Source organism: Cygnus olor, chromosome 6 (assembly GCF_009769625.2).
Source record: "Cygnus olor isolate bCygOlo1 chromosome 6, bCygOlo1.pri.v2, whole genome shotgun sequence".
Taxonomy (NCBI): Eukaryota; Metazoa; Chordata; class Aves; order Anseriformes; family Anatidae; genus Cygnus; species Cygnus olor.
The window spans coordinates 35087117-35109555 of record NC_049174.1 but is presented as its reverse complement, the minus strand read 5'-3'; the positions used below and the strand labels follow the sequence as shown (position 1 = coordinate 35109555).

Genomic DNA, 22439 nt, shown 5'->3' with positions numbered 1-22439 from the left:
CTGACTGGCATGGTTGCTGCATTTTGTTGAACATGTCAGATTAGAACATATGCATTTTTGTGTGAATGAGTTTGGGTCCATTCCATAGGTTAGGAAGGCATTACAGCTTTCAGCAGTTAGGAGCAACTCTAAGAGGAAAATGAATGCAATTAACTGTCCATCAAAGCAGCTTTCCTACAGTTTAATAGATCATCAGTCCAAAAACTCCCTGGGTTCAGTAGACTGACAAAGACTGAACAGTGTGTAAAAAGTTAATTCTCTGTTGTACTTGCTAATAGTTGTAGAAAATGGAGAAAAAAAAAAAAAAAAGCTGGAGAAGCATTTGGATGAGTCTTTTACCCATAGTTCTTGCTTCAGAACTTCTAATGTACTACTTTACATTTTTTTTTTCTGTATTACGCTAAAGAGCTATGGCAAAGAAAAGATATATCCATTGAGGCAGTTAACTTATCATAGAATTTTACAGAAATGGTTTCTAGAAACCAAAAATGTAAGATTCAGTAAGGGGCAGTAAAGCAAAAATAATTGAGTGAATTTGAAGTAATGATTTCAAGAGAGTCATAATATTTCATTAGGTCTGTCTCTTTAGAATTTTGTCAAAGATTAATTCCTTGTAAGTATATTCTACTTAAGAACATGTCATAGCTATCATAGTGGTAGCTAAATCATTTAGTTTAAAATATATCTTCATTAAGGTAAGGGAAAGGTAGGAAAACTGATTTGGTCTGTAAACGTTTGTATGTATAAAAGATTAAAAAAAAAAAAAAAGAAGAAAAAGAAAAACAGATTAGGAGCTCTACTAGAAGCAACACCAATTTACTTTGGGACCTGGCATTTGCTTGGTATTCATGTCTTCCATTAGCTTTCATTCTACTGCTGTGTTAGAATAATATATAAAATCAATGTTCATTTCAAGATAATAATGAATCTAGGCATTTTTTGAAGCAATTTTGATTGCATGTGAGAGCAGACAGCACACATGTTATGTGTACAGCTTTGTTTCCTTGTGTCTGTTCATTCCTATCTTTTTTGGATATTTGGGACTTTGGGACTTTGACCCCTTGGTAGCCTATTTAGGGCTTTGACCATTATTGCAAAAGGGGAAAGCTTTTCATTCTAATTGACATCTCTCCCCGTTTAATTTTTCAGGGATTTTGCATCGGTAAAATTATGTTCTGTTGTTTGAAACCACATTCTCTGTAATGTGATCCTGAAATTTCAATTCTTGCTGTTGTTCACCGAAAGTGAAAGCAGCCTTGTGGGATGCTGCAGAAACATATTTTTTTCTTTGTTCTTGTACCACTGTATTGTATCATTCTGTGAAGAAGATGGTACCTGTGCAATTAAAAGAAGGTGAAAATAACAAATGAAAACCATTATTCTCATCTTAAGCTAACCAGCAAACAATTCTTTTAAAATAAATTGAAATCAGCTGCTGTTTTATGGCAGATAGTAGAATGACAGTTAGGGATGGGTGCTACATTTTGCAGACAGCTCTACAGAATCTCTTTCAAACTGGTTTTATATGGGACCATGCTGTGTGCAACACAGAGTAACTGATAGCCTGTACTGGATCAGGCACTGGGGTGCATTTAATAACCAATGGGATGAGAGTTTATTCTAGCTGATTATTTCACTCACTCGCTTGGTATCATATTCAGTCTCAATTTTCTGTTGGGAAGATGGTTGCCAAACTGGGAAGGCTGAACAGAAAGTCACATTAGTTCACACTGTTCAGCAGTTTGCAGTTACCAGTCTTGTGTTTAAGTCTTGATTATCACCAGCCATTACCTGGGCATCCACAGGCATTGTTCTCAGTGGATCCCCATGCTTCCAGGATCTTCTGTCCCATTCCAGACAGCCTCTCTAAGTAGTTTATAGGCAGAAGCACAGTGCAAGATCAGCTTCTTAATTAGTTCTATTTGATGTCTCCGTATTAATTGGAGCGATAAGTCCATATCAATTTTGTTCAGTCCAGGTGTTACCAAAATTTACAACCAGCATTTTGTGGTTGTAGCTAGCAAGTAACAAGTTTATGCTGGAGAGATCAAAAATACAGTTTGGGACCTGACTATGCACACGTGCACACACATACATTCATTGTCTGTTATTCTTTACCTGTTACAAACCCTGGCTTCAGTGATTCTAGTTTACTACCTGTATGTTTTTTTTAAAGATCATTACCATGTTCTCAGTCAAAAGGCTGTCTTGCATCTCTAAATGTTAGTGGTCAGCACAAAGGTGTTGGTTTCTTATTTTTTATTTTTTTTCCTTTTAAAGACTGAAAGAAATGATCTGAACACTGCTTTGGTAGTACTAAAATCTTGTCAGATGTTTCATCCTTTATAGTTATTCCGTGTAAAAGATAATCATTTCTCTGTCATGTTCTGGAAATGTATTGTTTATACTTCCTAGAAAGATTTTGTTCCCCAAACCCACATAAATAGAATGTCATATCTTGAAACACTGCTCCTATGGAAGGCTGTTGGAATAGAAGATAAAGGAGGAGAGAGGAAGAAAAGCTGAAGTAAAAAAAAAAATAAAAAAAAATAAAAAAAATAAAAATAAAAACCAGTACTATTTGGAATATTTAACTGAGATTATGAGGATATGTCCTGCCTGTAAGCATTCTTATTCAGCATTGAAAAAATCAAGATTGATCCTGTGTAATGTTACTGACATTTTTTTTTTCCAAAGCTTGCTTCCAGTCTGATTTCCTGTGTTTATTTTGTGTCTTTTTTTCTCCAAGGGAGATGCATTAGCAAAGCGTGGCTATGTGATGGCGATATTGATTGTGAGGATCAGTCTGATGAGGATAATTGCGAGGGCTATATGTGTGGACCACCAAAATACCCTTGTGCTAATGATACCTCCATCTGCCTACAGCCTGAGAAGCTCTGCAATGGGAGAAGAGATTGTCCTGATGGATCTGATGAAGGCGATCTTTGTGGTATTTGCTTTAGACACATTTTCCTGATTCCTTGATACCGTCTGTCATAATATTTTCTTTCAAACAAAACTTCTCATGTTAATCTTATGGAAATTTTATCACAGTAGCCTGTGTGAGGATTTATATTTATTTATTTATTTATTTTAATTTAAATCATGCTGTTCTTCTCCTTGATCTATCAGTTTTTTGTTTTTTTTTTTTTAAATAAGGGCAAACATAGCTGCTTAGGTAACTCTTTCATTTTCTGGAGGTAAACAATTTAAGGGGCTCTGGCACAAATGAAAGCACTGAACCTAATGTGCAATTCTCTCAGATTACAAAAACTTGAGTTGATGGAAACCTGTCAGTAGCTGTATAGAAGATCATGAAGAAATGTATTGGGATAGCTGGAAGGCATTAACATTTCTCTGATGGTAGCAGAATTTGGAGGTGCTCTCAAGCGTTTTCACTCTCTAGGATTAGTCTTCACTAGGAGACCCTTCAATGGGCTGTGCTGAGTCACCTTAATTGTTTAGCGTAGCTGAGTGAGTTCACTGGCTGGGCAAAAGCTGCTGGAGAGGGCAGAGATTTCCACTGTCTTGCTCTGTTGGTTTGCAGACTGTGCTGTTAGAGGGATTGTTAAATTCATTGTGCCTCTGGAGTATGTTAAAATTACGTGGTAGCCCCAAATTTCCCATACTGTCACCTGTTCTGTTGTTAGTGCATCATTTAAACTCCAGGTGAAAGAAGATATAGCGTAAGGTCATTTATATTATTTCTGTGCTGTTGCTGTATTTGGACAATCATCTTTCTCCTAGTCGTAGACAATTATGGCATCTATATCCTGTTGGACACAACATAGCGCCCAGCTTGTCTTTTAACAATTGTTACAACTTCTAGATGGTGTGCTATTCAACAACAGGCATTTTACCTATCTTAATTATTTAGTTTTAAAACAAACCCAAGCATAAAATGAAGGATATATTCAGGATGTGTGGTTTGTCAGGCTGCACCTTTGCATGTTAGATACTTTAAAGAGCTTGATCCTTTTTTTTCTTTAAAAAAATAAAAATAAAAAAAATAAAAATTGAAATCTGAACAAAGGGCTATTAGAAGAAAGTCCTTTTTATTGCTTTTTTAAAATTGGGAAGGGAATAATTCTTGTTTAGAAAACTGTTTTATAAATCTTATCACAAGTGAACAGGGCTTTCAGAAACTTGGCAGAATCAAACAAAATAACTAAAGACACAAATAGATTAAAAAATAAAAATGAAGCCTTGTTTCCAGTGCAACAATGGACCAGTTTGGCACTGCCATTGATTCTGTGATTATCAGTAGTACTATGAGGTAAGGAGTAATTCTATAGCTTTTTTGCTCCAGAGATCACAGAATTTCTCACAGACCACTGTACACAATTACCATGCTTTAAATTCAGATTCTTTAAAGGTTTCACAAATCACCATCAATCCATTTAGGAGAGCTTTGCAGATCATCAGTTATGTGCAGAATATAATGTGAGAGCATTGACACAGACGTTGCAGAAAAAGTATTCTCTAGTAGTTGTTAATGGAAAAGAAGGATAAATAAACCCTTATTTGTTTTTATTTATTTATTTTTAATTCTTACTTGTACATGTTTCTTTGACAACGAGTTGTTTATGATATAGATACCTAATGACTAAGAGATGAAGCCTTCCCAAACCCAGAAATTCAAGTATTTGGAGGCAAGGGAAGTATTTGGGAAAGTATGTGTGTTTATTTTTCTATACATCAGCCTTGGGCTAACTCTGTATGGACACTCTGTTTCTTTAGTGAAGAAATAATATGCATGAAAGTCTGTGAAGATGAGTGGGTGTATATATATATATGTATTGTACATCTGTCATGCTAAAATCTTGAAAGGTTGCAGGAAAGCAACAATGCTGAATACTTAAAAATTAGATCATTTTAAAAATAAATACACATAGCTGTTTAACAGATTTAAAATTCAGTTTGCTTTTCTTAGAGGCTTTTCATATGTTTTAGTTGACCCGGTGTCTTTAAGAAGTATACAATATAACTGATGTACCTTGCAGTCCTTAATGCTTTAATTTTTCCATGTTATTTCAGATGAATGTTCACTAAATAATGGTGGATGTAGCCATCAATGTTCTGTGGTTCCTGGAGGAAGAATTGTGTGTTCCTGCCCTGCAGGATTCAGTCTTAGTATAGACAACAAAACTTGTGAAATCATGGATTATTGTACCAAGCACCTTAAGTGTAGTCAAGTATGTGAACAGCATAAAAATACTGTCAAGTGCTCGTGTTATGAAGGCTGGAAGCTCAGTAAGGATGGAGAAAATTGCGTTAGTACCAGTAAGTTGAATTCAGTTCACTGTTCCAGACATTAATAGCTGTTATGTCCATTTAGTGGTAGGTTGTTGTTTGTTCATTTTTCACCCATTTTTTAATATTAAGTATAGGTTTGGATTATGAAAATTTAGGGCTGATAGGAATCTGAAAAACTCGTCAAAGGTGACACTGTTCGTGATGCAGGATGAAGGAGTAATACAGTATTAGTTCTTACTTTATAAAACATCCCATAGAATGCTAATGCCATATAATTTTTGAGTCATTCAGAGTTTTAAGCATTTTTAAGTATATTTTTGATGCAGGGGAGTTATATATGTATTTATGTTTATGTATGTGTACATATAGAAATATGTATATAAGGAATATAGGGTATTTTCTATTTATTTTCAAGAAAATTATCAGTCAGTGACATCTTGATATTGATTGGTTAAGTGAAGTAAAAGATCAGTAAAAGATCAGTCGTCTAATATGTAAATAAAAACAATTAATTTTAACAGAGTTCCTTGTCTTGTTACATTCAGACTCCTCTTGCAATCTTGAAGTGTTGCAGAAGTATTAGAAGGTTATCTGGTTTTGAACTCAACAGTTTCAAAAAGCGAACATCTTTAGTGATTATTACTTTTTTCTGTTTTAAATAACATGTATGTGAACAAAAGAATGCAGCTATAGTTCATCATGTTCCAGTTTGTTTGTCACTTGTAGGCCATACAAAGAAAAATGAGTTGAATATTTAGAGAATCAAGGAACTTTTGTCGAAGATTGCAGAAGACATACCTTGAGTTCTCTTATTAGCTTGCTTTTGCAAAAAGAGGCAGTCCTTCTTCCATGACTCCGCTCCCCACTTTCAAGTTAGGCTGTTTCTATTATTTTGCAGCGGTTTTCTGTCACTGGCAAGACACAATAAATGACAGCCCATAGTGGACTTGCATACTGTGCTTTGTTTAAGAACTGTGAGATTCGAATTTTTGCCATACTTGATCATTGCAATCACTCACTCTCCTTCCAGCATTACATTTGCTAGGTCTCGACCTGCTTTTCCAGAAGGTGGATCACTGCTGGTTTAGGAGAATGAGGTTTAAAATTGTGTTTATTCATTGTTGTGTTGCTTGTCTCGAACATTACTGGTCAGGGTCCTTGGGCATCCCTTAGCATATCTCTCCATGCATCTCTCTGTTCTCCAGAATCTTTCCCTACTTTCGGGATATTAATGACACTGTTTTACTCCTTTTTGATTCTTGATCAGCCTAATTTATTTTAGTACTGGCATTTCTGAGCATTCAAAAAACCACACATTCTTACTGGATTACACACACACACACACACACACACAAAAAGGATTAAAAGTGTTATAAAATGATGTTAGTAACTGTTGTAGAGGAATGCTTGAAATTAACTTTAAATTATACCAAATTAGCAGTATTTGAAAGCTAAGGGAAAAATAAAAATTAGAAGAAGAAAAAAATAAATAGACTCACTTCTGCTGAAAAGTAAGAAAATTGAGACAGAGTAAGGCTTCTCAGCTTTTCTTAGGGCCATGTGATATTTCTGGTTAGTATTTAGCCATGTTAGTACGAATCTAAACTTACAAATTGACTTTTCACATCTTATCAATGAATTTAATATTAAATATATGATCTGAGACTGGGGATGTCAGATGGTATAAAGAAAGATAATACCTTTCTTTAAAGGTATAAAGATTATATCTGAATGTCATCAAAACAGCAACAAAATTATTCTGTATTTAAAATGTCATATACTTTTACAATTAATAATAAAGTCTTGACCCCTTTGAGTTTCTTTCATTTAAGGGTATGGTAAATACTCCAAAGGATAGAACCTCTGATACATTAGTTGCTGACTGTGCGAAGAGCACTTTAGTAAACTAGTCAAGTGAGCCCAATTTTGGTCTCATCTGTACATTTGTAAGCCTCAAAATGTCCATACAATTTACATCTCTGTGCATGAGTTCTTACATAAACATAAAACAAAGGCTTATAGTTGTCTACTACAACTAGAGTTGCAAGTGATCTTGTGAAGGTCAGCAGTCCCCAGTAATGTCCAAAGTCTTCAATATTACCAGTTGATATAAAGTAAGTCTTAGAATAGCCATATTTGTTTGCAAATGCCTTAAACTCAGAGTATAAGTGTATTATATTAGAGCAGTAACCAATAATCATTCATCCAGGAGAAAAAATGTTTAGAAGAAAATTATTACCTTGCCCTTAGCTACATTTTTTTTGGTATCTAAAATAGCACTTTCCTGTATATAGACAAACAGTTCTGTAGTACACAGCAGTAACATGTAACATTAGTATGCAGCACTTCATTTTTTCAAGACACTTTACAAAATATTTAGCTGAGTGTCCATCAAAAATATAATGAGAATACTAATAGACTGAAAATACAGCAATCATTGATTCCCCCCACCACCACCTTTTTTTTTTTTTTTTCACATGGCATATCAGAATCAAAAAGTCTGTTTGCCAGAGGAATCTAATGAATGACCGGGGTAATATAATGAGTTATAGAAAAATAAGTAAATAGAAATATTAATTTGAGCGGGTTTTTTAGGTTCTCTATCAATGTCTCTTGCAATGCCATTCTCTTCCTATCCCCTGTTTTCCCTTATTTCTGCTTATGTTCTCTTCAGTTCTTGAGGGCTTTATGTGCTGTAGTGTTTTTCTCCAGAGTTTCTTCGCTTTCCATATTTCATGTTTTCAACTAGTTTGCTTTTACTGTTCTGACATGTACCGTTACATTACCGACTTCCCAAAGAATAAATGTTTCATTCACTTTTAAAATTGTATCGATTGAACTAAAAGTATGCTATAGGGCTTCATTATTCAAATAGAAAGTCAATATAAATTATATATTTCCATACACTTCTTCCTAGTTTCTGTTGGAACATCCTTCAAAATAAATTGTGCTGATATATTGCACTTGAACTCTTTTAGATGATAATAGGAAGGAAAAAACTGTTCTTGAAAGATATTTAAATTCCATTTTTATGTTCCACCTTTCAGAACTTCGTATAATAAAAGTTTGATGAACTCAGTAACATGTACTATAGATTTCATTAAAAAGTGACTTTTAGCCTTTCCTAAGCTGTAGAAACTCTGCTATGTGTATTTTTATTGTATTACTAGATACATACTTGGAAAAGAGGATGAATGTCTGTATTCTTGATCTGTTTAAGCTGTTTTCAAATTCCAGTTTGTTAAAATTTCCAGATAGCTATCAATATTAAAATTGAAAAAAAAAAATGCAATGCCAAACTTTATATATTTTTTTTCTAAATTCTTCACAAAATTATCATTTTCTTTTGAGGTAAACTTCAGAAATGCATAGTGTAAGTTGCTTGTTTATCCTACTGTTCTTACAGTAAGCTTCAAGGAAACAATAGGCATTTATTTGGGAAATAAATGTTTCCATTCATATTTTTCCCAAAACTTTCAAGTTAAAACCACTGGAAAAGGTGAAGCATTAGTCTTTCTATACAGTGTTTTTAAGTGCGTTATTCCTGCAAATCTCTTCTACCAGAATTTTTTCTTTCACTTGTTGATGCAGATCAACAAGTCATCTTCATCTTTATATCATGAATTTCATATACTTACTGTATATGATAAAAAAGCATTCATGAAATCAGTAGTTACAGAAATATATGGTTTTTGTCTACTATATTGTTATCAATGACCATTCTTAAAAGGAAAAAGAAAAATGAGATCAGGAAAGAAGAGAATCAAGACGCATTTCATTGAATTCAGCCAAAGCAAGAGTATATGAAAATACACATAATTAATTGGTAAAATACAGAGTATTTGCTCTCAATTTTATAATTCACTGCAATGTAGCTCATTCATAGTTATAAAATTACAAGGTTGGAAAGAACATCAAACACAATAAGAATGCTGCTGTTGTTTATCTGCTTTCAAAGACCTTCAAGACACCTTCAATGGTGAACTCCCAGTTTCACAGAGGAGATACATTTCAGTGCTCCACTCTCCCTTAAGATTTTTTTCTGGCTTTTCTGAGTCATCTTGCTCCGTTTTAAGCCTTTAATCCTTGGCCTACTTGTTATTTATATAGAAAAGAAGATTTTTCCCATTTCCATATTATCAAACTCTTAAGTCTTTGAAGAATTTTATGTACTTCCACTCATCATCTTACTCTGTTCTTTTTAGACTAAGCTGTCCCTGTTCATTCTTTCTTTTTCTGCAGGTCATGCTTTCTAAACCTATTAAAAAGCTTGCTAATTTCCTCTTAAATTCCTGTAGTTGATTCACATTCTTCTTTAAGAGTCATGCTCAGAACAGGGTACAGTATTGTAGATTGTCTTCTCTAAAGCTAAGGGGGTAAGATTTATATCATATTTATTTCATATGCAAGCCTTGTGATGACCATATTTACAGTGTCAAGCCATTGCTGATCTAGGTTCAGCTTGATAATTTCCTAGATTCTTCCCTACTGGTCTGGTATCCAATCAATTACATACTTAATTTTATGCAGCTTATTATCCTTGAAGCGTGGTACTTAATAGACACACAGCTATAGGGGGGGGTTAGTAAAATTCTGGACCACTCCAATCATACAGACTACTAGACTACTGTGATTGATTGTTACGTCATGTAAAGCAGAGTGATGGCTGGACTTGAGTTCACAACTCACTAGCCAGGCTTCTAGTCAAAAGAAAAGGTATTCTTGTAACTTGCTAAACGATTCTTCAGTTTTCAGGTGTCACCTTGTTTGTGCTCAGGCTTTCGTTTTATGAAAGCTTTTGCTTTCAAGTTATAATCATTAGTGCTAGCCATTTGACTGTATTTAAATATCCTTGTCCTTGTCGTAGAGGAACCTGCGTAAAACTGGTTTCTGTCTACTTTCTGACTTTTTTCTGGAGAAATTTTGAATTTGCAATCCTTGTCTCATGTTTGTCACAGTATCACTCATTCTTTTTTTTATGTAGTATTCCAACAGTGACTTGATTGTATGTCAGTCACAATAACCAAAGACCTGAACGCATATCTTTGTATTGTTGCAGGAAGGGAAAGGAAGAGGGGAAATAAAATAAAATAAAATAAAATTTGATCTGCTCATTTAAACCAAAAAGCCTCAAACACCCAAATGGTGTTACTTTGCCTACATGTATTTTCTTACCCATTTCTTCTTGTTGATTTAGATTCTATGTACTGTATGTTAAATTTGTTAAGATCACATTAAACTCTAATCCTTTTCATCATTGTATCTGATGATTTGTACCTTACATTATTTAGTTTGAGGTAGACTTCCTCTAGTTGAATGGAAAAAAAAGCCACCAAGGAAGCACATATATGTTAGTTTTCTTCTCTTTTTTTTCAGTTTTGGTGCTTATTACTGAGAAACATAGAAGAAACTACTGCTGTTTTATATCATGTGTCGTCTTATGCATTGGAGTTGCCTAAAACACAGGTTGTTATTAGCCTGTGGTTTCTTGCGTAACGGCTGCCAATTTACCAGAAATTGTGAAGTGCCCTTAAACTGTTTCTCAGGTTTAGATAACTGATACTTGTGAAACTGCTACTAATGTCAGTGATCCCGTTCTTCATTAAATTATTCAAACATAGCAGAGCTTTGAAAAATAGGCTTTTCAGAAAGGTAGTCATTGCTTTAATAAACACAAGGATCATTTGGAAAGGCTAAGGCAGATTATGAAAAAGTACATCAGCAGAAACATAACTTTAGAGCGGTACCTACTCCTTTAACTTAAAAAAAAAATGTACACTTGTATTGCATTCTAGGAGAAATAACTGGAAAACACACACACAAAACAAACAAAAAAAAAAAGCACATCCACTTTCTGGTGGTTCAGTGTGAAAAACTTTGTTTATTAGTGTGGATATATTGAGTTTATTTGAAAGTTTACAGAGACCCATTAACAAAGCTACTTGTCTGAAAAACTTTCCCTAATCTGAACTGTGTAAGAATTATATACAAATCAATTTTATAGTATGGTTGACCTACACAGAGAGCTTTTGTATGTATTTACATGAATTTTTTGAATAGCAAAGGAAGGAGAACTTTAGTGGTAGGTGGGTTTGGTGATGGGGTATACCAGTAGGTACATAAAAACTTAATTTCCTTGCTTGGTAGTTTGCAGTGGGGTTTAATTAAAATAAATAAATGGATAAATAAAAGTAGATTATATATATTATTATTATATATATAAGCCAATTGTTTTCAGCTAACTGGCTTTGGAACAACGTATAATTTAATGGATTAATATTTCTGAAGCTTTTGAGAAAACAGATTTTAATTTTGATAACTTGAGTCTTTTTAAAGATCTTATTATGGAACTATTTTTGGTGGAGCTATAAACCATGGTTCAATAGTTGAGTTTGATATTTCTGATTTTAATCCTTTAGTATCTGTAGTTGTGATCACAGGTAATGTTAGAATGAAGAAGTGGGAAATTTTAAAGGACTAAAAAAAATAAAATGTATTCAAAAGACTCTCTATGAGAAAGTTAATTGTTTTAATCATCTGTTTCTCTTGAAAAAATACTCTGCTGTTCTTATTCCAATTGTCATTTATAGCAATATGTAATAATCTCTTCTTTATCATTCTTTTGAAATGTATAATCTTCTGCTTCCAGATCCATTTGAGGCTTTCATAATTTTTTCTATTCGACATGAGATCAGAAAAATTGATCTTCACAAACGTGACTACAGCCTCTTGGTTCCTGGTTTAAGAAATACAATAGCACTTGATTTTCATTTCAGTCAGAGTTTACTGTACTGGACAGACGTGGTAGAAGACAAAATTTACAGAGGCAAGCTTTCTGATACTGGAGGTATGAATTTAATCTTTAATTTCTTAATAGTCAGAACAACTGCAGTTACAGGGGGTTGGACTTCCTAAATTGTAACTGAGCTACCATTCACACGAAGAGAATCTTTGATGGCATTCTGCCTTTAAAAGGGTGTGTATCTGGATTGGAGCACTGCTAGAACAAAATTTTGTTATAAAAGTTTCCTTTTGCAATACACTGTAGGGGGGAAAAATGGCAGCCTCAAAGGGTCCAATGAGTTCAATATCTTTTTTTTTTCTTTTCATTTTTTTTGCAATTTAGCTTCACCATATTAAAAAAGTACAAGAATTGTACTGTGGGGCATCAAGCACCTCTCTAGAAATCTTTTTCCAGTGTTTGACCACCCTCACAGGAAACAAATTTTTTCCTAATGTCCAGTCTGAATCTCTCCTGGAGCAGCTTTGTGCCGTTCCCATGTGTCCTGTCATCCGTTACCAGGAAGAAAAGACCAGCACCTCCCTCTGCACTTCCCCACCTCAGGAAGTTTTAGAGAGCCATGAGATGTCTGATTGTTGTGGTTTAACCAGGTCGGCAGCTAAACACCACACAGCCGTTCGCTCACCCTCCCCCCTCCCTCTCTGGGATGGGGGAGAGAAATGGGAAAGCGAAGCCTGTGAGTTGAGATAAAGACAGTTTATTAAGACAGGGAAATAATAATAATAATAATAATAGTACTACTAATAATAATGTGTACAAAACAAGTGATGCACAATGCAATTGCTCACCACCCCCTGACTGATGTCCAGCCTATCCCCGAGCATCCGGCACCCCCACCCCGGCTAGCCACCCCTATATATTGTTTAGCATGACCCCAGATGGTATGGAATACCCCTTTGGCCAGTTTGGGTCAGCTGTCCTGGGTCTGTCCCCTCCCAGCTCCTGCTGCACCCCTAGCCTGCCCGCTGGCAAGACAGAGCGAGAAGCTGAGAAGTCCTTGGCTTGGTGTAAGCACTGCTCTGCAACAATTAAAACATCAGCACCTTATCAGCGCTCTTCACATCCTAATCCAAAACATAGCACCCTACCAGCTACTAGGAGAAAGATTAACTCTGTCCTAACTGAAACCAGGGCACTGATAAAAATGCAAGAATTTATCAGATGTCTGATAAATGATCAGGTTTCACTAGGTGAAAGATTTTTCTTTGTAGTTTCATAGCATTCAGAAAGAGTTGTTCTTTTCTCTGGTAACCTAGTTATGGCCAATAACTCAATATAATTTAATAATATATTAAAAAGTATTTATACATGATGTTCTTAGTTAAAGTGTTTATTCAGGTGCTTTCACTCCTGTGTGAGCTAACTGATGGACGTATCTAAAATTTGCTATTATAAGAGTTCACATATGCACTCATGCTTATGTTCTCTGACGGAGTTTTTTTTTCCTCCTTAGTAGATGGTATTTGTAGGTACATTTATATCCATGGGCTCAGACTAGGACAGAAGTAGCCTACAGGGCTAAGTATGTAAAGAGAGCCAAAGTCTTGCCACTTTCCGTTAATGTTTGTGGTGTTTGTATGAAACTAGTAAGGTAGTCTGCTGTCATCACATTGTATTACAATCACACTGTATCAAAAGCCAAGTGACTTCTGTGCTGTATTAAATATATATATATGTATATATATAAATAACACTGCACCCTCCTGGAATTCCTGAGGGCTAACAAAATGCTTCTGTAGTTGCTGTTTGTGCAGAATCACTTGGAGATCCAGATAAATTTTATGGTGGGGAAGAGATCTTTGTAAACAGTCACAGCATGATTGTAATTGTGAATTCAAAGGAAAAAAGTAAGGATTTCTTGTAGCGCTTTTCAAACTGTGTAGTCCAAACAGGGTTCTCCCTGCTCTTTCTGTCTTCATCATAATCTTTCAGTGTTCTCTTTTTCTGATTGACAAGAAAGTGAAATAGAGCTGCATGAAATTTGTCTGGTATGTTTCGTCAGTGGGAGACAGCACAAGCATGTCCTTCACAGATATTGCAAAAGAGGTCCCTGGTAATAGGGTAAAAGAATGTCTGCTGTGTGACTCCATGTGAGCCCTGGCCTACATTGAAATTTTCAGGGTTTTACTTACTAAACTATCAAAGAATTAAAAATTTCAATTAATATAGAATGAAATTTATTTATATACTGTCAGAAATGTACTTATTTACACCAGTCTATCCCATTTCCAAAGAAAAAATGTCACATGGAATGTAAGAGTGCTGTCATCCATTGGATTAGTCAAGAGCTCACTCCAAGAACATATGATGGATCTGTATGTCCATGTCCACTGTATCAGGCTGTATTAGTTTTGTAAGAATCTCTCTCCCTCTCTCTCTCTTTCTCTCTTTTAAGGTGTTAGTGCCATTGAAGTGGTGGTACAACATGGCCTGGCCACACCTGAAGGTCTTACTGTAGACTGGATTGCAGGAAATATATACTGGATAGACAGCAACTTGGACCAAATAGAGGTTGCAAAACTAGATGGTACTTTGCGAACAACATTAATAGCAGGAGCTATGGAACATCCAAGGGCTATTGCTTTGGATCCCAGATATGGGTAATTATAAAAAAAATTACTTTTTCATGTTGCAAAGTATTTTAAAAATTGAGGTTTAAATGTGAAATAATTTGATTTCCTTTTTGCTGTAAGTTATAGAACTTGTTTGTAATAATTTCTGAAACTGTATTTTTAATGAAATACCGTCTTTTACAGTGTGTTCTGCCCCAATGAAAAAGGTTAAGAAAAGGTAACTCAGGAGATACTATTTGTTGACAAAATACTTCTCTTGCTGTGTGATTGTTTCGTTTAATTTTGTAATGTAGATGATAATAACTGGAGCCTGTGGTCAGTTAATGGACAGATTTAGATATTGCCAGGACAATTTATCTGACTTTGATATTTGCATGACTATAAAAACATAGTTTAGATGACTAAAGTCGGGGAAGGTAAATCCCACCTTTTTTGTTTTGTTCTTGATCTTTAAAATGGAGATAATGTTTGCCAACTTGCTAGTAAGCTTATTTACAGAGTGCACAGCTTATCTTAAAGAGTGCATAGCTTATCTTTTTAAAGAGAACTTTAAAAAGTGGCATCCTATTGGCAGAAGAACTGGCAGATAAATTGTTCAAATTAAATCACTGAGGGAAAACAAACAAACAAGCAAACAAACCCACCACCAAATCAAATCACCAATCTTCCTGAAAATGAATGCTTAATATGCCTTTTGGAAAGCTAGAGGCATTTGTATACTACATTTTGTTAGAAGTAGTGAAAGAATAAAATCTTTGAACACAGATGGGAATAACTCTTCAGTCTTTTCAAAAGTAAATATGAATACAGAAACACTGATAATTTAAAGTAGATGTTTGTTTTAGGATTGCACAAATGCTGTAGCTCAGTGGAGGTGAGGCTGCCACAGCTTCATGTCTTCAATTCCAACCAGCATTTTGACTGAGCATGTACTCTCAGTCCATGCACACACACACATACACAACGTATGTAAACATACATACATATACACATGACTGACCACATAGGTGAACAAAGGCAAAAACATTCAGCACAGACATGAACAGCACCAGTGGTCTTGTCCTAGTAGGTATCTATACACAACATGCATGCAGAGTAGAGGTCCTCACCTAGGAAAGGAGATAGAAATGTCACTTAGCAGGAAGACAAGAACAAAACGTGAAGAATATGGTCAGTCAAGTGGACTGAACAGCAACCCATTTGCATGTGACTGGCCCATTTATACCCTCACACATTATTTCAATATAGTATGTACTAGTGTTCCCAGGCACTAAATGGAAAGTCACATTCATTTCATTTTAAAAATGAGAGTGACTGAACGTCTTTTCCAACTATTTTGTCATTGAGCCATTTAAATTCTTTCACATGCTTTAAAGATGTTCCTATATCTGTTTTCCTTTTCTCTCACCAGAATTCTATTTTGGACAGACTGGGATGCAAATTTTCCTCGCATTGAATCTGCTTCTATGAGTGGAGCAGAAAGAAAGATCATATATAAAGATATGGATACTGGAGCCTGGCCTAATGGCCTTACAGTGGATCACTTTGAAAAAAGAATAGTATGGACAGATGCCAGGTAAAGTGATAACAGAATTCTTGGTTATCTGTTTATAAGTCCTTATTCTTACATACAAAAAATGTGAGATACGTTGTAAGTAGAATGTAGATATGTACATTCTGAACATAAGAAGTTTTGTGTGTGAATGTAGTTTATGGACATTCCTCTCATTGCATTATTATTATACATAATTACTTTGTGGTTCAGCTCTTTGTCCTTAGCAGTCTTTGGTGCATAGACATTGACTATGGGAGTGTGTCAATGTATGACTGTATGGGAGTACATTTGATGCATTCAGTGAGTGAATACATTTGGTTAAAATAAAAAAGAAACTACATATGAGAAATTCTGTTCCTGAGCGAGCTGTGGTCTTTAAACAACTCCTTGTCAGGGCCCTGAGTACATCACCAGATCTTAATGGCCATGACTGGACTTCCCAGGGGCCCATGGAGCCCATTTCAGCTCAGCCATAGCAGTGGATCCTGTCAGTTTAGACCCCAACCCACAACCTGGCTTCCTTGCCTGACCTTGTCTTGTCACCAGAAACTCGTCTGATGACCTGGACTGTTGGTTGAACACGACTGCCACTGCTGGGACCTGCCATGCTCACCTTCTGTAGGGGCAGTAGGATGTGGTCCTGGATGATGGGGTCTCTGCCCTGTCATCTGTATCATGCATGGCTCCTGGCTTGCTGTGTCTTAGACAGCAGTCTGCTGTTAGTGCTCCCTGGCACTAACACACGGAAGACCCAAGCTACTCAACATTTTCTTTTCCTTATGTTCTTCTGAATAGAAACTGTTTTTGTTTGTTTGTTTGTTTGTTTGTTTTCTGTATTTTCACAGCATGGAGGTAAATCTGACTTTAAAAACAGCATACAAACAAAACAGTACCTCACGTCCTTAGTCTGGGAATTAAAAATGTGAACTAAATCAACTGTGATGTTGGTGATGCTCTGTAAACGTTCTTTGGTCTTAACAGTGTAAGGATAAGGTCTTAATACATTTTGCACCAATTTCATAATGGCTGTGTGATTTTTTTAATTAGTATTATTATTTTTATGTAATCTTAAATTTGGGTTTATCTTCTAGATCAGATGCTATTTATTCTGCATTATATGATGGAACCGGCATGATAGAAATTATACGGGGTCATGAATATCTTTCTCACCCGTTTGCTGTTTCCTTGTATGGGAGTGAAGTATATTGGACAGATTGGCGGACCAATACGCTTGCAAAAGCCAATAAATGGACTGGCCAGAATGTCAGTGTAATACAAAAAACAAGTGCTCAGCCATTTGATCTTCAGATATATCACCCAAGTCGTCAGCCACAAGGTGAGTATTTATAGAACACTTAATTATTATTTATATGAGGGGAAAAAAGTACTTTCTTATATACTTGTGTCTGTATATGGATTTGCCTTGAACTGATTATTTTTACTTAAATGTCATATTCATCACTAGTGTTCCTTGGGTAGTAATAGAATCTTTATTCAGGCGAGAACTAACATGAGATCAGTGTCTGTGAATGCTGCCCATGTGAACTCTTGCTCTTGATCTCTTACAAATATAGTGCAGAACAACATATATTTAAAAAGGTTTGAATACAGTATTTTTTTTGTAGCTGAAGTAACTATAGTCTGTCAAAAGCAAACATAACAATATTAGCTGTCGTGCTTCTTTCTAAAGGAAGATTATTTTTTTTCTGTAAAATAAACTGTGTGTGCAACTTCTAGTTGTAAATATTGTTTTAGTGTTACAATTTTCTTAATTTGGCATTCACTTCTCTGTCTCTACTAGCTTCTCAGTCCCGCTGTTCATACTTAGGACTAAATAATTTAGATTCTACTAGTAGAGACTACTACTTTTCTACCTTTTATAGCTGCAGTTGGATCTTGCCCCTAAACAGATGCTTTTCCAAAGCGTTTCCTATTCACTTAACAACTTTTATTTTTAAATAACATTAACAACTTGCAATTTCAAATTACAATAGTATGTTTTTCATGGAAGGTTGAGCTCAGCCTTCTGGAGGCATAAGTTCAGAGTTGAAAATGTCAAGAAACATGAAATCTTATTTTTGGAGATAACAATCAAAGCTGAAAGGAAATTCACAGTATATGCATTAATTATATAATATAAAATTCTTTAATTATTTCTTTTTACATTATTTTGTAACTTCCCAATTTCATCTATATATAACTTACCTCTCAATGTGCATACATATCATTTCAACTTTATACTAGCTTTTATAGCATAACACCTATTTATACCAGAACACTGCTGTACAATTATGCGAAGTGCATAGGCTTTGTCATTAGAGATAAATGCAATCTGGTCAGTTTTAATTTTGGGGATGAATACAATCTGGTCTTGAGTTATTGTAGCTGAAGATAAGTAAATACCCAACTACTATTGGATTGTCTGATTTAGTGAAATATTCTTTTTAATTCCTTGTGAAAAATGGAAGACCCTGCTAGTAACGTAACCAATAATTAGAACCAAATTAATTATAAAAGGACTTAACACATTTTTGGAGGATGAGGTAGTAGTTGAAGTAGTAATGAAAGGATATAATAAGATGCTGAACAGAAGAAAGTGTTCTTTAGTAAGTATCTTCAGTTATTTTGTTGAAAGGGTACTTGGAGATCAGTCTCCCAGTGGAACCCCCATGTAAAATGAACAACAAAGTAAAGTGACGTTTCAATACAGCTATACCTATGTGTATAAGCCAATGTTTAAAATATATCTAAAGTTATAAAATCATGTATACAACAGGAAGGCAATATTAGGATGTTGCTGATGGTTTTGAAACCCATACCTGGAAAGAGATACGTTAGAGTATTGATCATAAAGAGATGAGAACTGAGAACTTCTTAATCACAGCTGGAGTGCCAGCTTTTTCAAGATAGTCCAACTCTTCTATATAGCTTTCCTATATAAGTGTAGCACTACTGTTTTATTAGTTGTATAAGCCAGTGGAGGGAAGAATTAGTCTATGTAATCTTTTCTATGTATTTTTATATCAATATCTCATGAGTTATTTGTAAACATCAAAACAGATCATCCAAAAGAAAGCAAGTCATGTTTAATGAATGAAGGGAGTTGTCCTCTTATTAATTATACACATGTTTAAGTTTACTGCAACAACTATTCTGCTGTGGTCTTACTGTCTCGCGTATCCCATTAGCTGTTCATTCTTCCCTGGTAACTTCATTGTCTCTAATTCTCTGTCTTTGACCTGTCTTTGACTTTTGATATGTTATTTAGTCAAAAGGGGCTTAAGGATACAGATTATCTAAAGTCTGAATAATATATGTTTTATAGCTATCACATCTATAATAATGCATAATTAATATGTAAATATATACTAAAACATATATACATTTGTACAAATATGTACTTCCCATATGTACATTTGCATGTATATGTACATTTTTTCTCCTATTTTTGTAGCTTTGAGTTCAATGTACATTCTGACATGCTTGAGATAACACCAGGTGCATTATCTATTAATATATTGTTTTGTAGCTTATGGCTGTATTTAGGCCATATTTACATATAACTACATAGCTGTAACTTCTACCTGGGAAAGCTCTTGGAATGCGTCCTGGAAAACACTGATGCTGAAAAAATCAATTGGGCATGTGTTTTTATTGTGAGGCATTACAAAGTACAGTGACTTAATTTGTATGTGAATATAAGAAAGGAAAAAATGCCACTGGAGTGTGAGCACCCGAGTCAAAAAATGTCAAACTCTTGTTCCAAAAAGTTGATGGTAATAGAAAATACTGTAAAATTTGTATGATGTTATCTCACGTATTCTGTCCAGTACCTTCAAATGCGTGGAATAAATTCGCATCTCTGTGGACCACTTTCAAGTAAGGCTTTTTGCCATTTTATATAATTAGTCACTTCCTCCAGTTTGGTGTTTGAGGACCTGTGTTCTGTATTCAGTGTTTTCACAGTAGCAGAAGAGTCCCCATTAGCCTTTTCTTACTGTTAGAAAAACCAAGTTCTGTTTCAGTTTGGACTGGCGCCAGGCAACTTCTTGGGAGATGATCTTTCTTTAGAGAGAGACTGTAGCCTAGGGAGATGATAGTCTATCGTCATAGATATATTGGCCTAAGGGAAGGTATAAGCTGAGTTTTCAGCTGTAATTTGCCAGCATCAAGAAGTTTAAATATCAAGTTGTGTAATTGCAGCTTCAATTTTTATGATGCAGAAAATACCAAATTCAATTTTTGGTTAGCCTTCTGGGTTTACTTTAAATAATTATCTTTCAATGGAAGCAATTACTTCCTACAAATCTACAGTAAGTTACATGAAATTTTACTGGAGCTAGAGACAAAGGTGATGCTATTGGGTTACATCTTCCCTCTCCCTCTCCCTCTCCCTCTCCCTCTCCCTCTCCCTCTCCCTCTCCCTCTCCCTCTCCCTCTCCCTCTCCCTTCCCTTCCCTTCCCTTCCCTTCCCTTCCCTTCCCTTCCCTTCCCTTCCCTTCCCTTCCCTTCCCTTCCCTTCCCTTCCCTTCCCTTCCCTTCCCTTCCCTTCCCTCCCTTCCCTTCCCTTCCCTTCCCTTCCCTTCCCTTCCCTTCCCTTCCCTTCCCTTCCCTTCCCTTCCCTTCCCTTCCCTTCCCTTCCCTTCCCTTCCCTTCCCTTCCCATTTGTAGCAATTGTACAGTAAAACAAACAAAATAATATAGAGTTTCAAATTCCAAAATGAAATTAACATTATATTTTCATGGGAAAATGTCAAAATAAATACAGCCGAAAAAGACAAGCATTTTGTAGTCTCAGATCCGTACGTATGCATCTGGGTCGCCTATAAAGGTGAAAGGTTACTAGTTTTTTAAGTTCATGTTTCTTATTTTAATTGAAATAAAGTACAGCAGAGCTAAATAAAATACTGTAGCCTAAAGCTAAAAGTATTTCAGTTAATCTAGGACAGGTGCTAGTTTAAGGTAATAAAGTTTTAGTGAGATATTTGTATGGGTAATAGGTTCACCTGTTAGTAAAGACAGGGAATGTTGGAAGACTCCTTGATATCATGCAGCATGATGTCACATCTCAGGAATATGTGTTTGAGACCCACTTATCTTACAGAATCAAAGCAGTGTGTCAGAAATGCTATTAACATAGAAAATGCAGATTTTCTAGGAAAAATATTTTCTCAACTACCATTATATTTGAAAAATCCACTTGCTTCAAAGAACAAGGTCTTCTATTTTAGGCATGAGAAGCTGTATTTGTACCACAAGCTATACTACTGAGGATAGTGATGGGAGGGGTAAACATAAGCATTGGAAGGATCACAGCTTGAAAAAGTTAGAAAGTTGTGATTTCCTCACACATTCCCATTTTTTTCATTAATAATTTGTATTAGTTCTTTAAAAAAAGTATCTGTGACATTATTTTTTTCATTAATAATTTGTATTCAATTAAAAAAAGTGGCTGTGACATTATTTTTGTATTTTGCAGATTAAATTTTTATAGACTGGAAATTAAGACAAGCAGTAGAAAAGCTACTGAATATAAAGCATAGTGGTACCACCGGGCTTTTTTGTAATTAAAACATGGAAATCATTTAACTTCCTAGCACTGTTTTACTACAATATTCTGTTGAGGCTTGTGTAGTCTTTTACAGAAATGTAGCATATGAGCAAAGTTTGGGCTTTTTCATTTGGGGAGGGATTTTTAAAACTGTATGTGTTTGAGATTTTATCATAAGTTTCTTGTATACGTCATTTTTACTTTGAAACGAGCAGTAAGATTGATAATGTATTATAAATCCTGCAAAATATATACAACATTTCCAAACTTTAAATTGGATTCCTCTGTGGCTTCTAAAAGTTTCATTTTTGTTTTAGGAATTATAAAAAACACTCTTTCCTACATTTGTCTTTCCCAGATCAACATCAGCTCTCTGTCAATTGAAGCTGATCAGTGCCTAAAGTGGGGACCTGGGGGAAGATAACAGCCATGCTCTTCCCATATAGCCTGTCAGCTTCCAGTAAGCTGTAACTCAGTGATTTTTTCAACCTCACATGGTATCTTTGTGCTTTAAAGGCCTTAAAGCCTTTGACAGATTTTTCATGCATGAACCTTTCTTCTTGACTTTTGAACTTAAATAAACTCTGGATGTCTGCAACTTTTTGGACAAGTGGCTCAGTGTGCTACTGTGCACTGTGTGAAAGACAACCTCATCATGCTCATCGTGGCCCTAATAGCTGATATTTCTGTTCAGTGTGTCCT

General features: G+C 35.2%; 1 protein-coding gene across 12 annotated transcripts in view; it reads left to right on the top strand.

Annotated features, from left to right (window-relative positions):
* Positions 1-22439, top strand: part of LRP1B (LDL receptor related protein 1B) — a 684970-nt gene that overhangs the window by 463374 nt on the left and 199157 nt on the right. For all 12 annotated transcript variants that reach the window (XM_040561328.1, XM_040561327.1, XM_040561326.1 and 9 more), the window contains 6 exons: positions 2750-2950; positions 5038-5283; positions 11906-12103; positions 14454-14658; positions 16043-16207; positions 17278-17522. In XM_040561328.1, the coding sequence (XP_040417262.1) occupies positions 2750-2950; positions 5038-5283; positions 11906-12103; positions 14454-14658; positions 16043-16207; positions 17278-17522 (1260 nt within the window). The remainder of the gene's footprint in view (positions 1-2749; positions 2951-5037; positions 5284-11905; positions 12104-14453; positions 14659-16042; positions 16208-17277; positions 17523-22439) is intronic.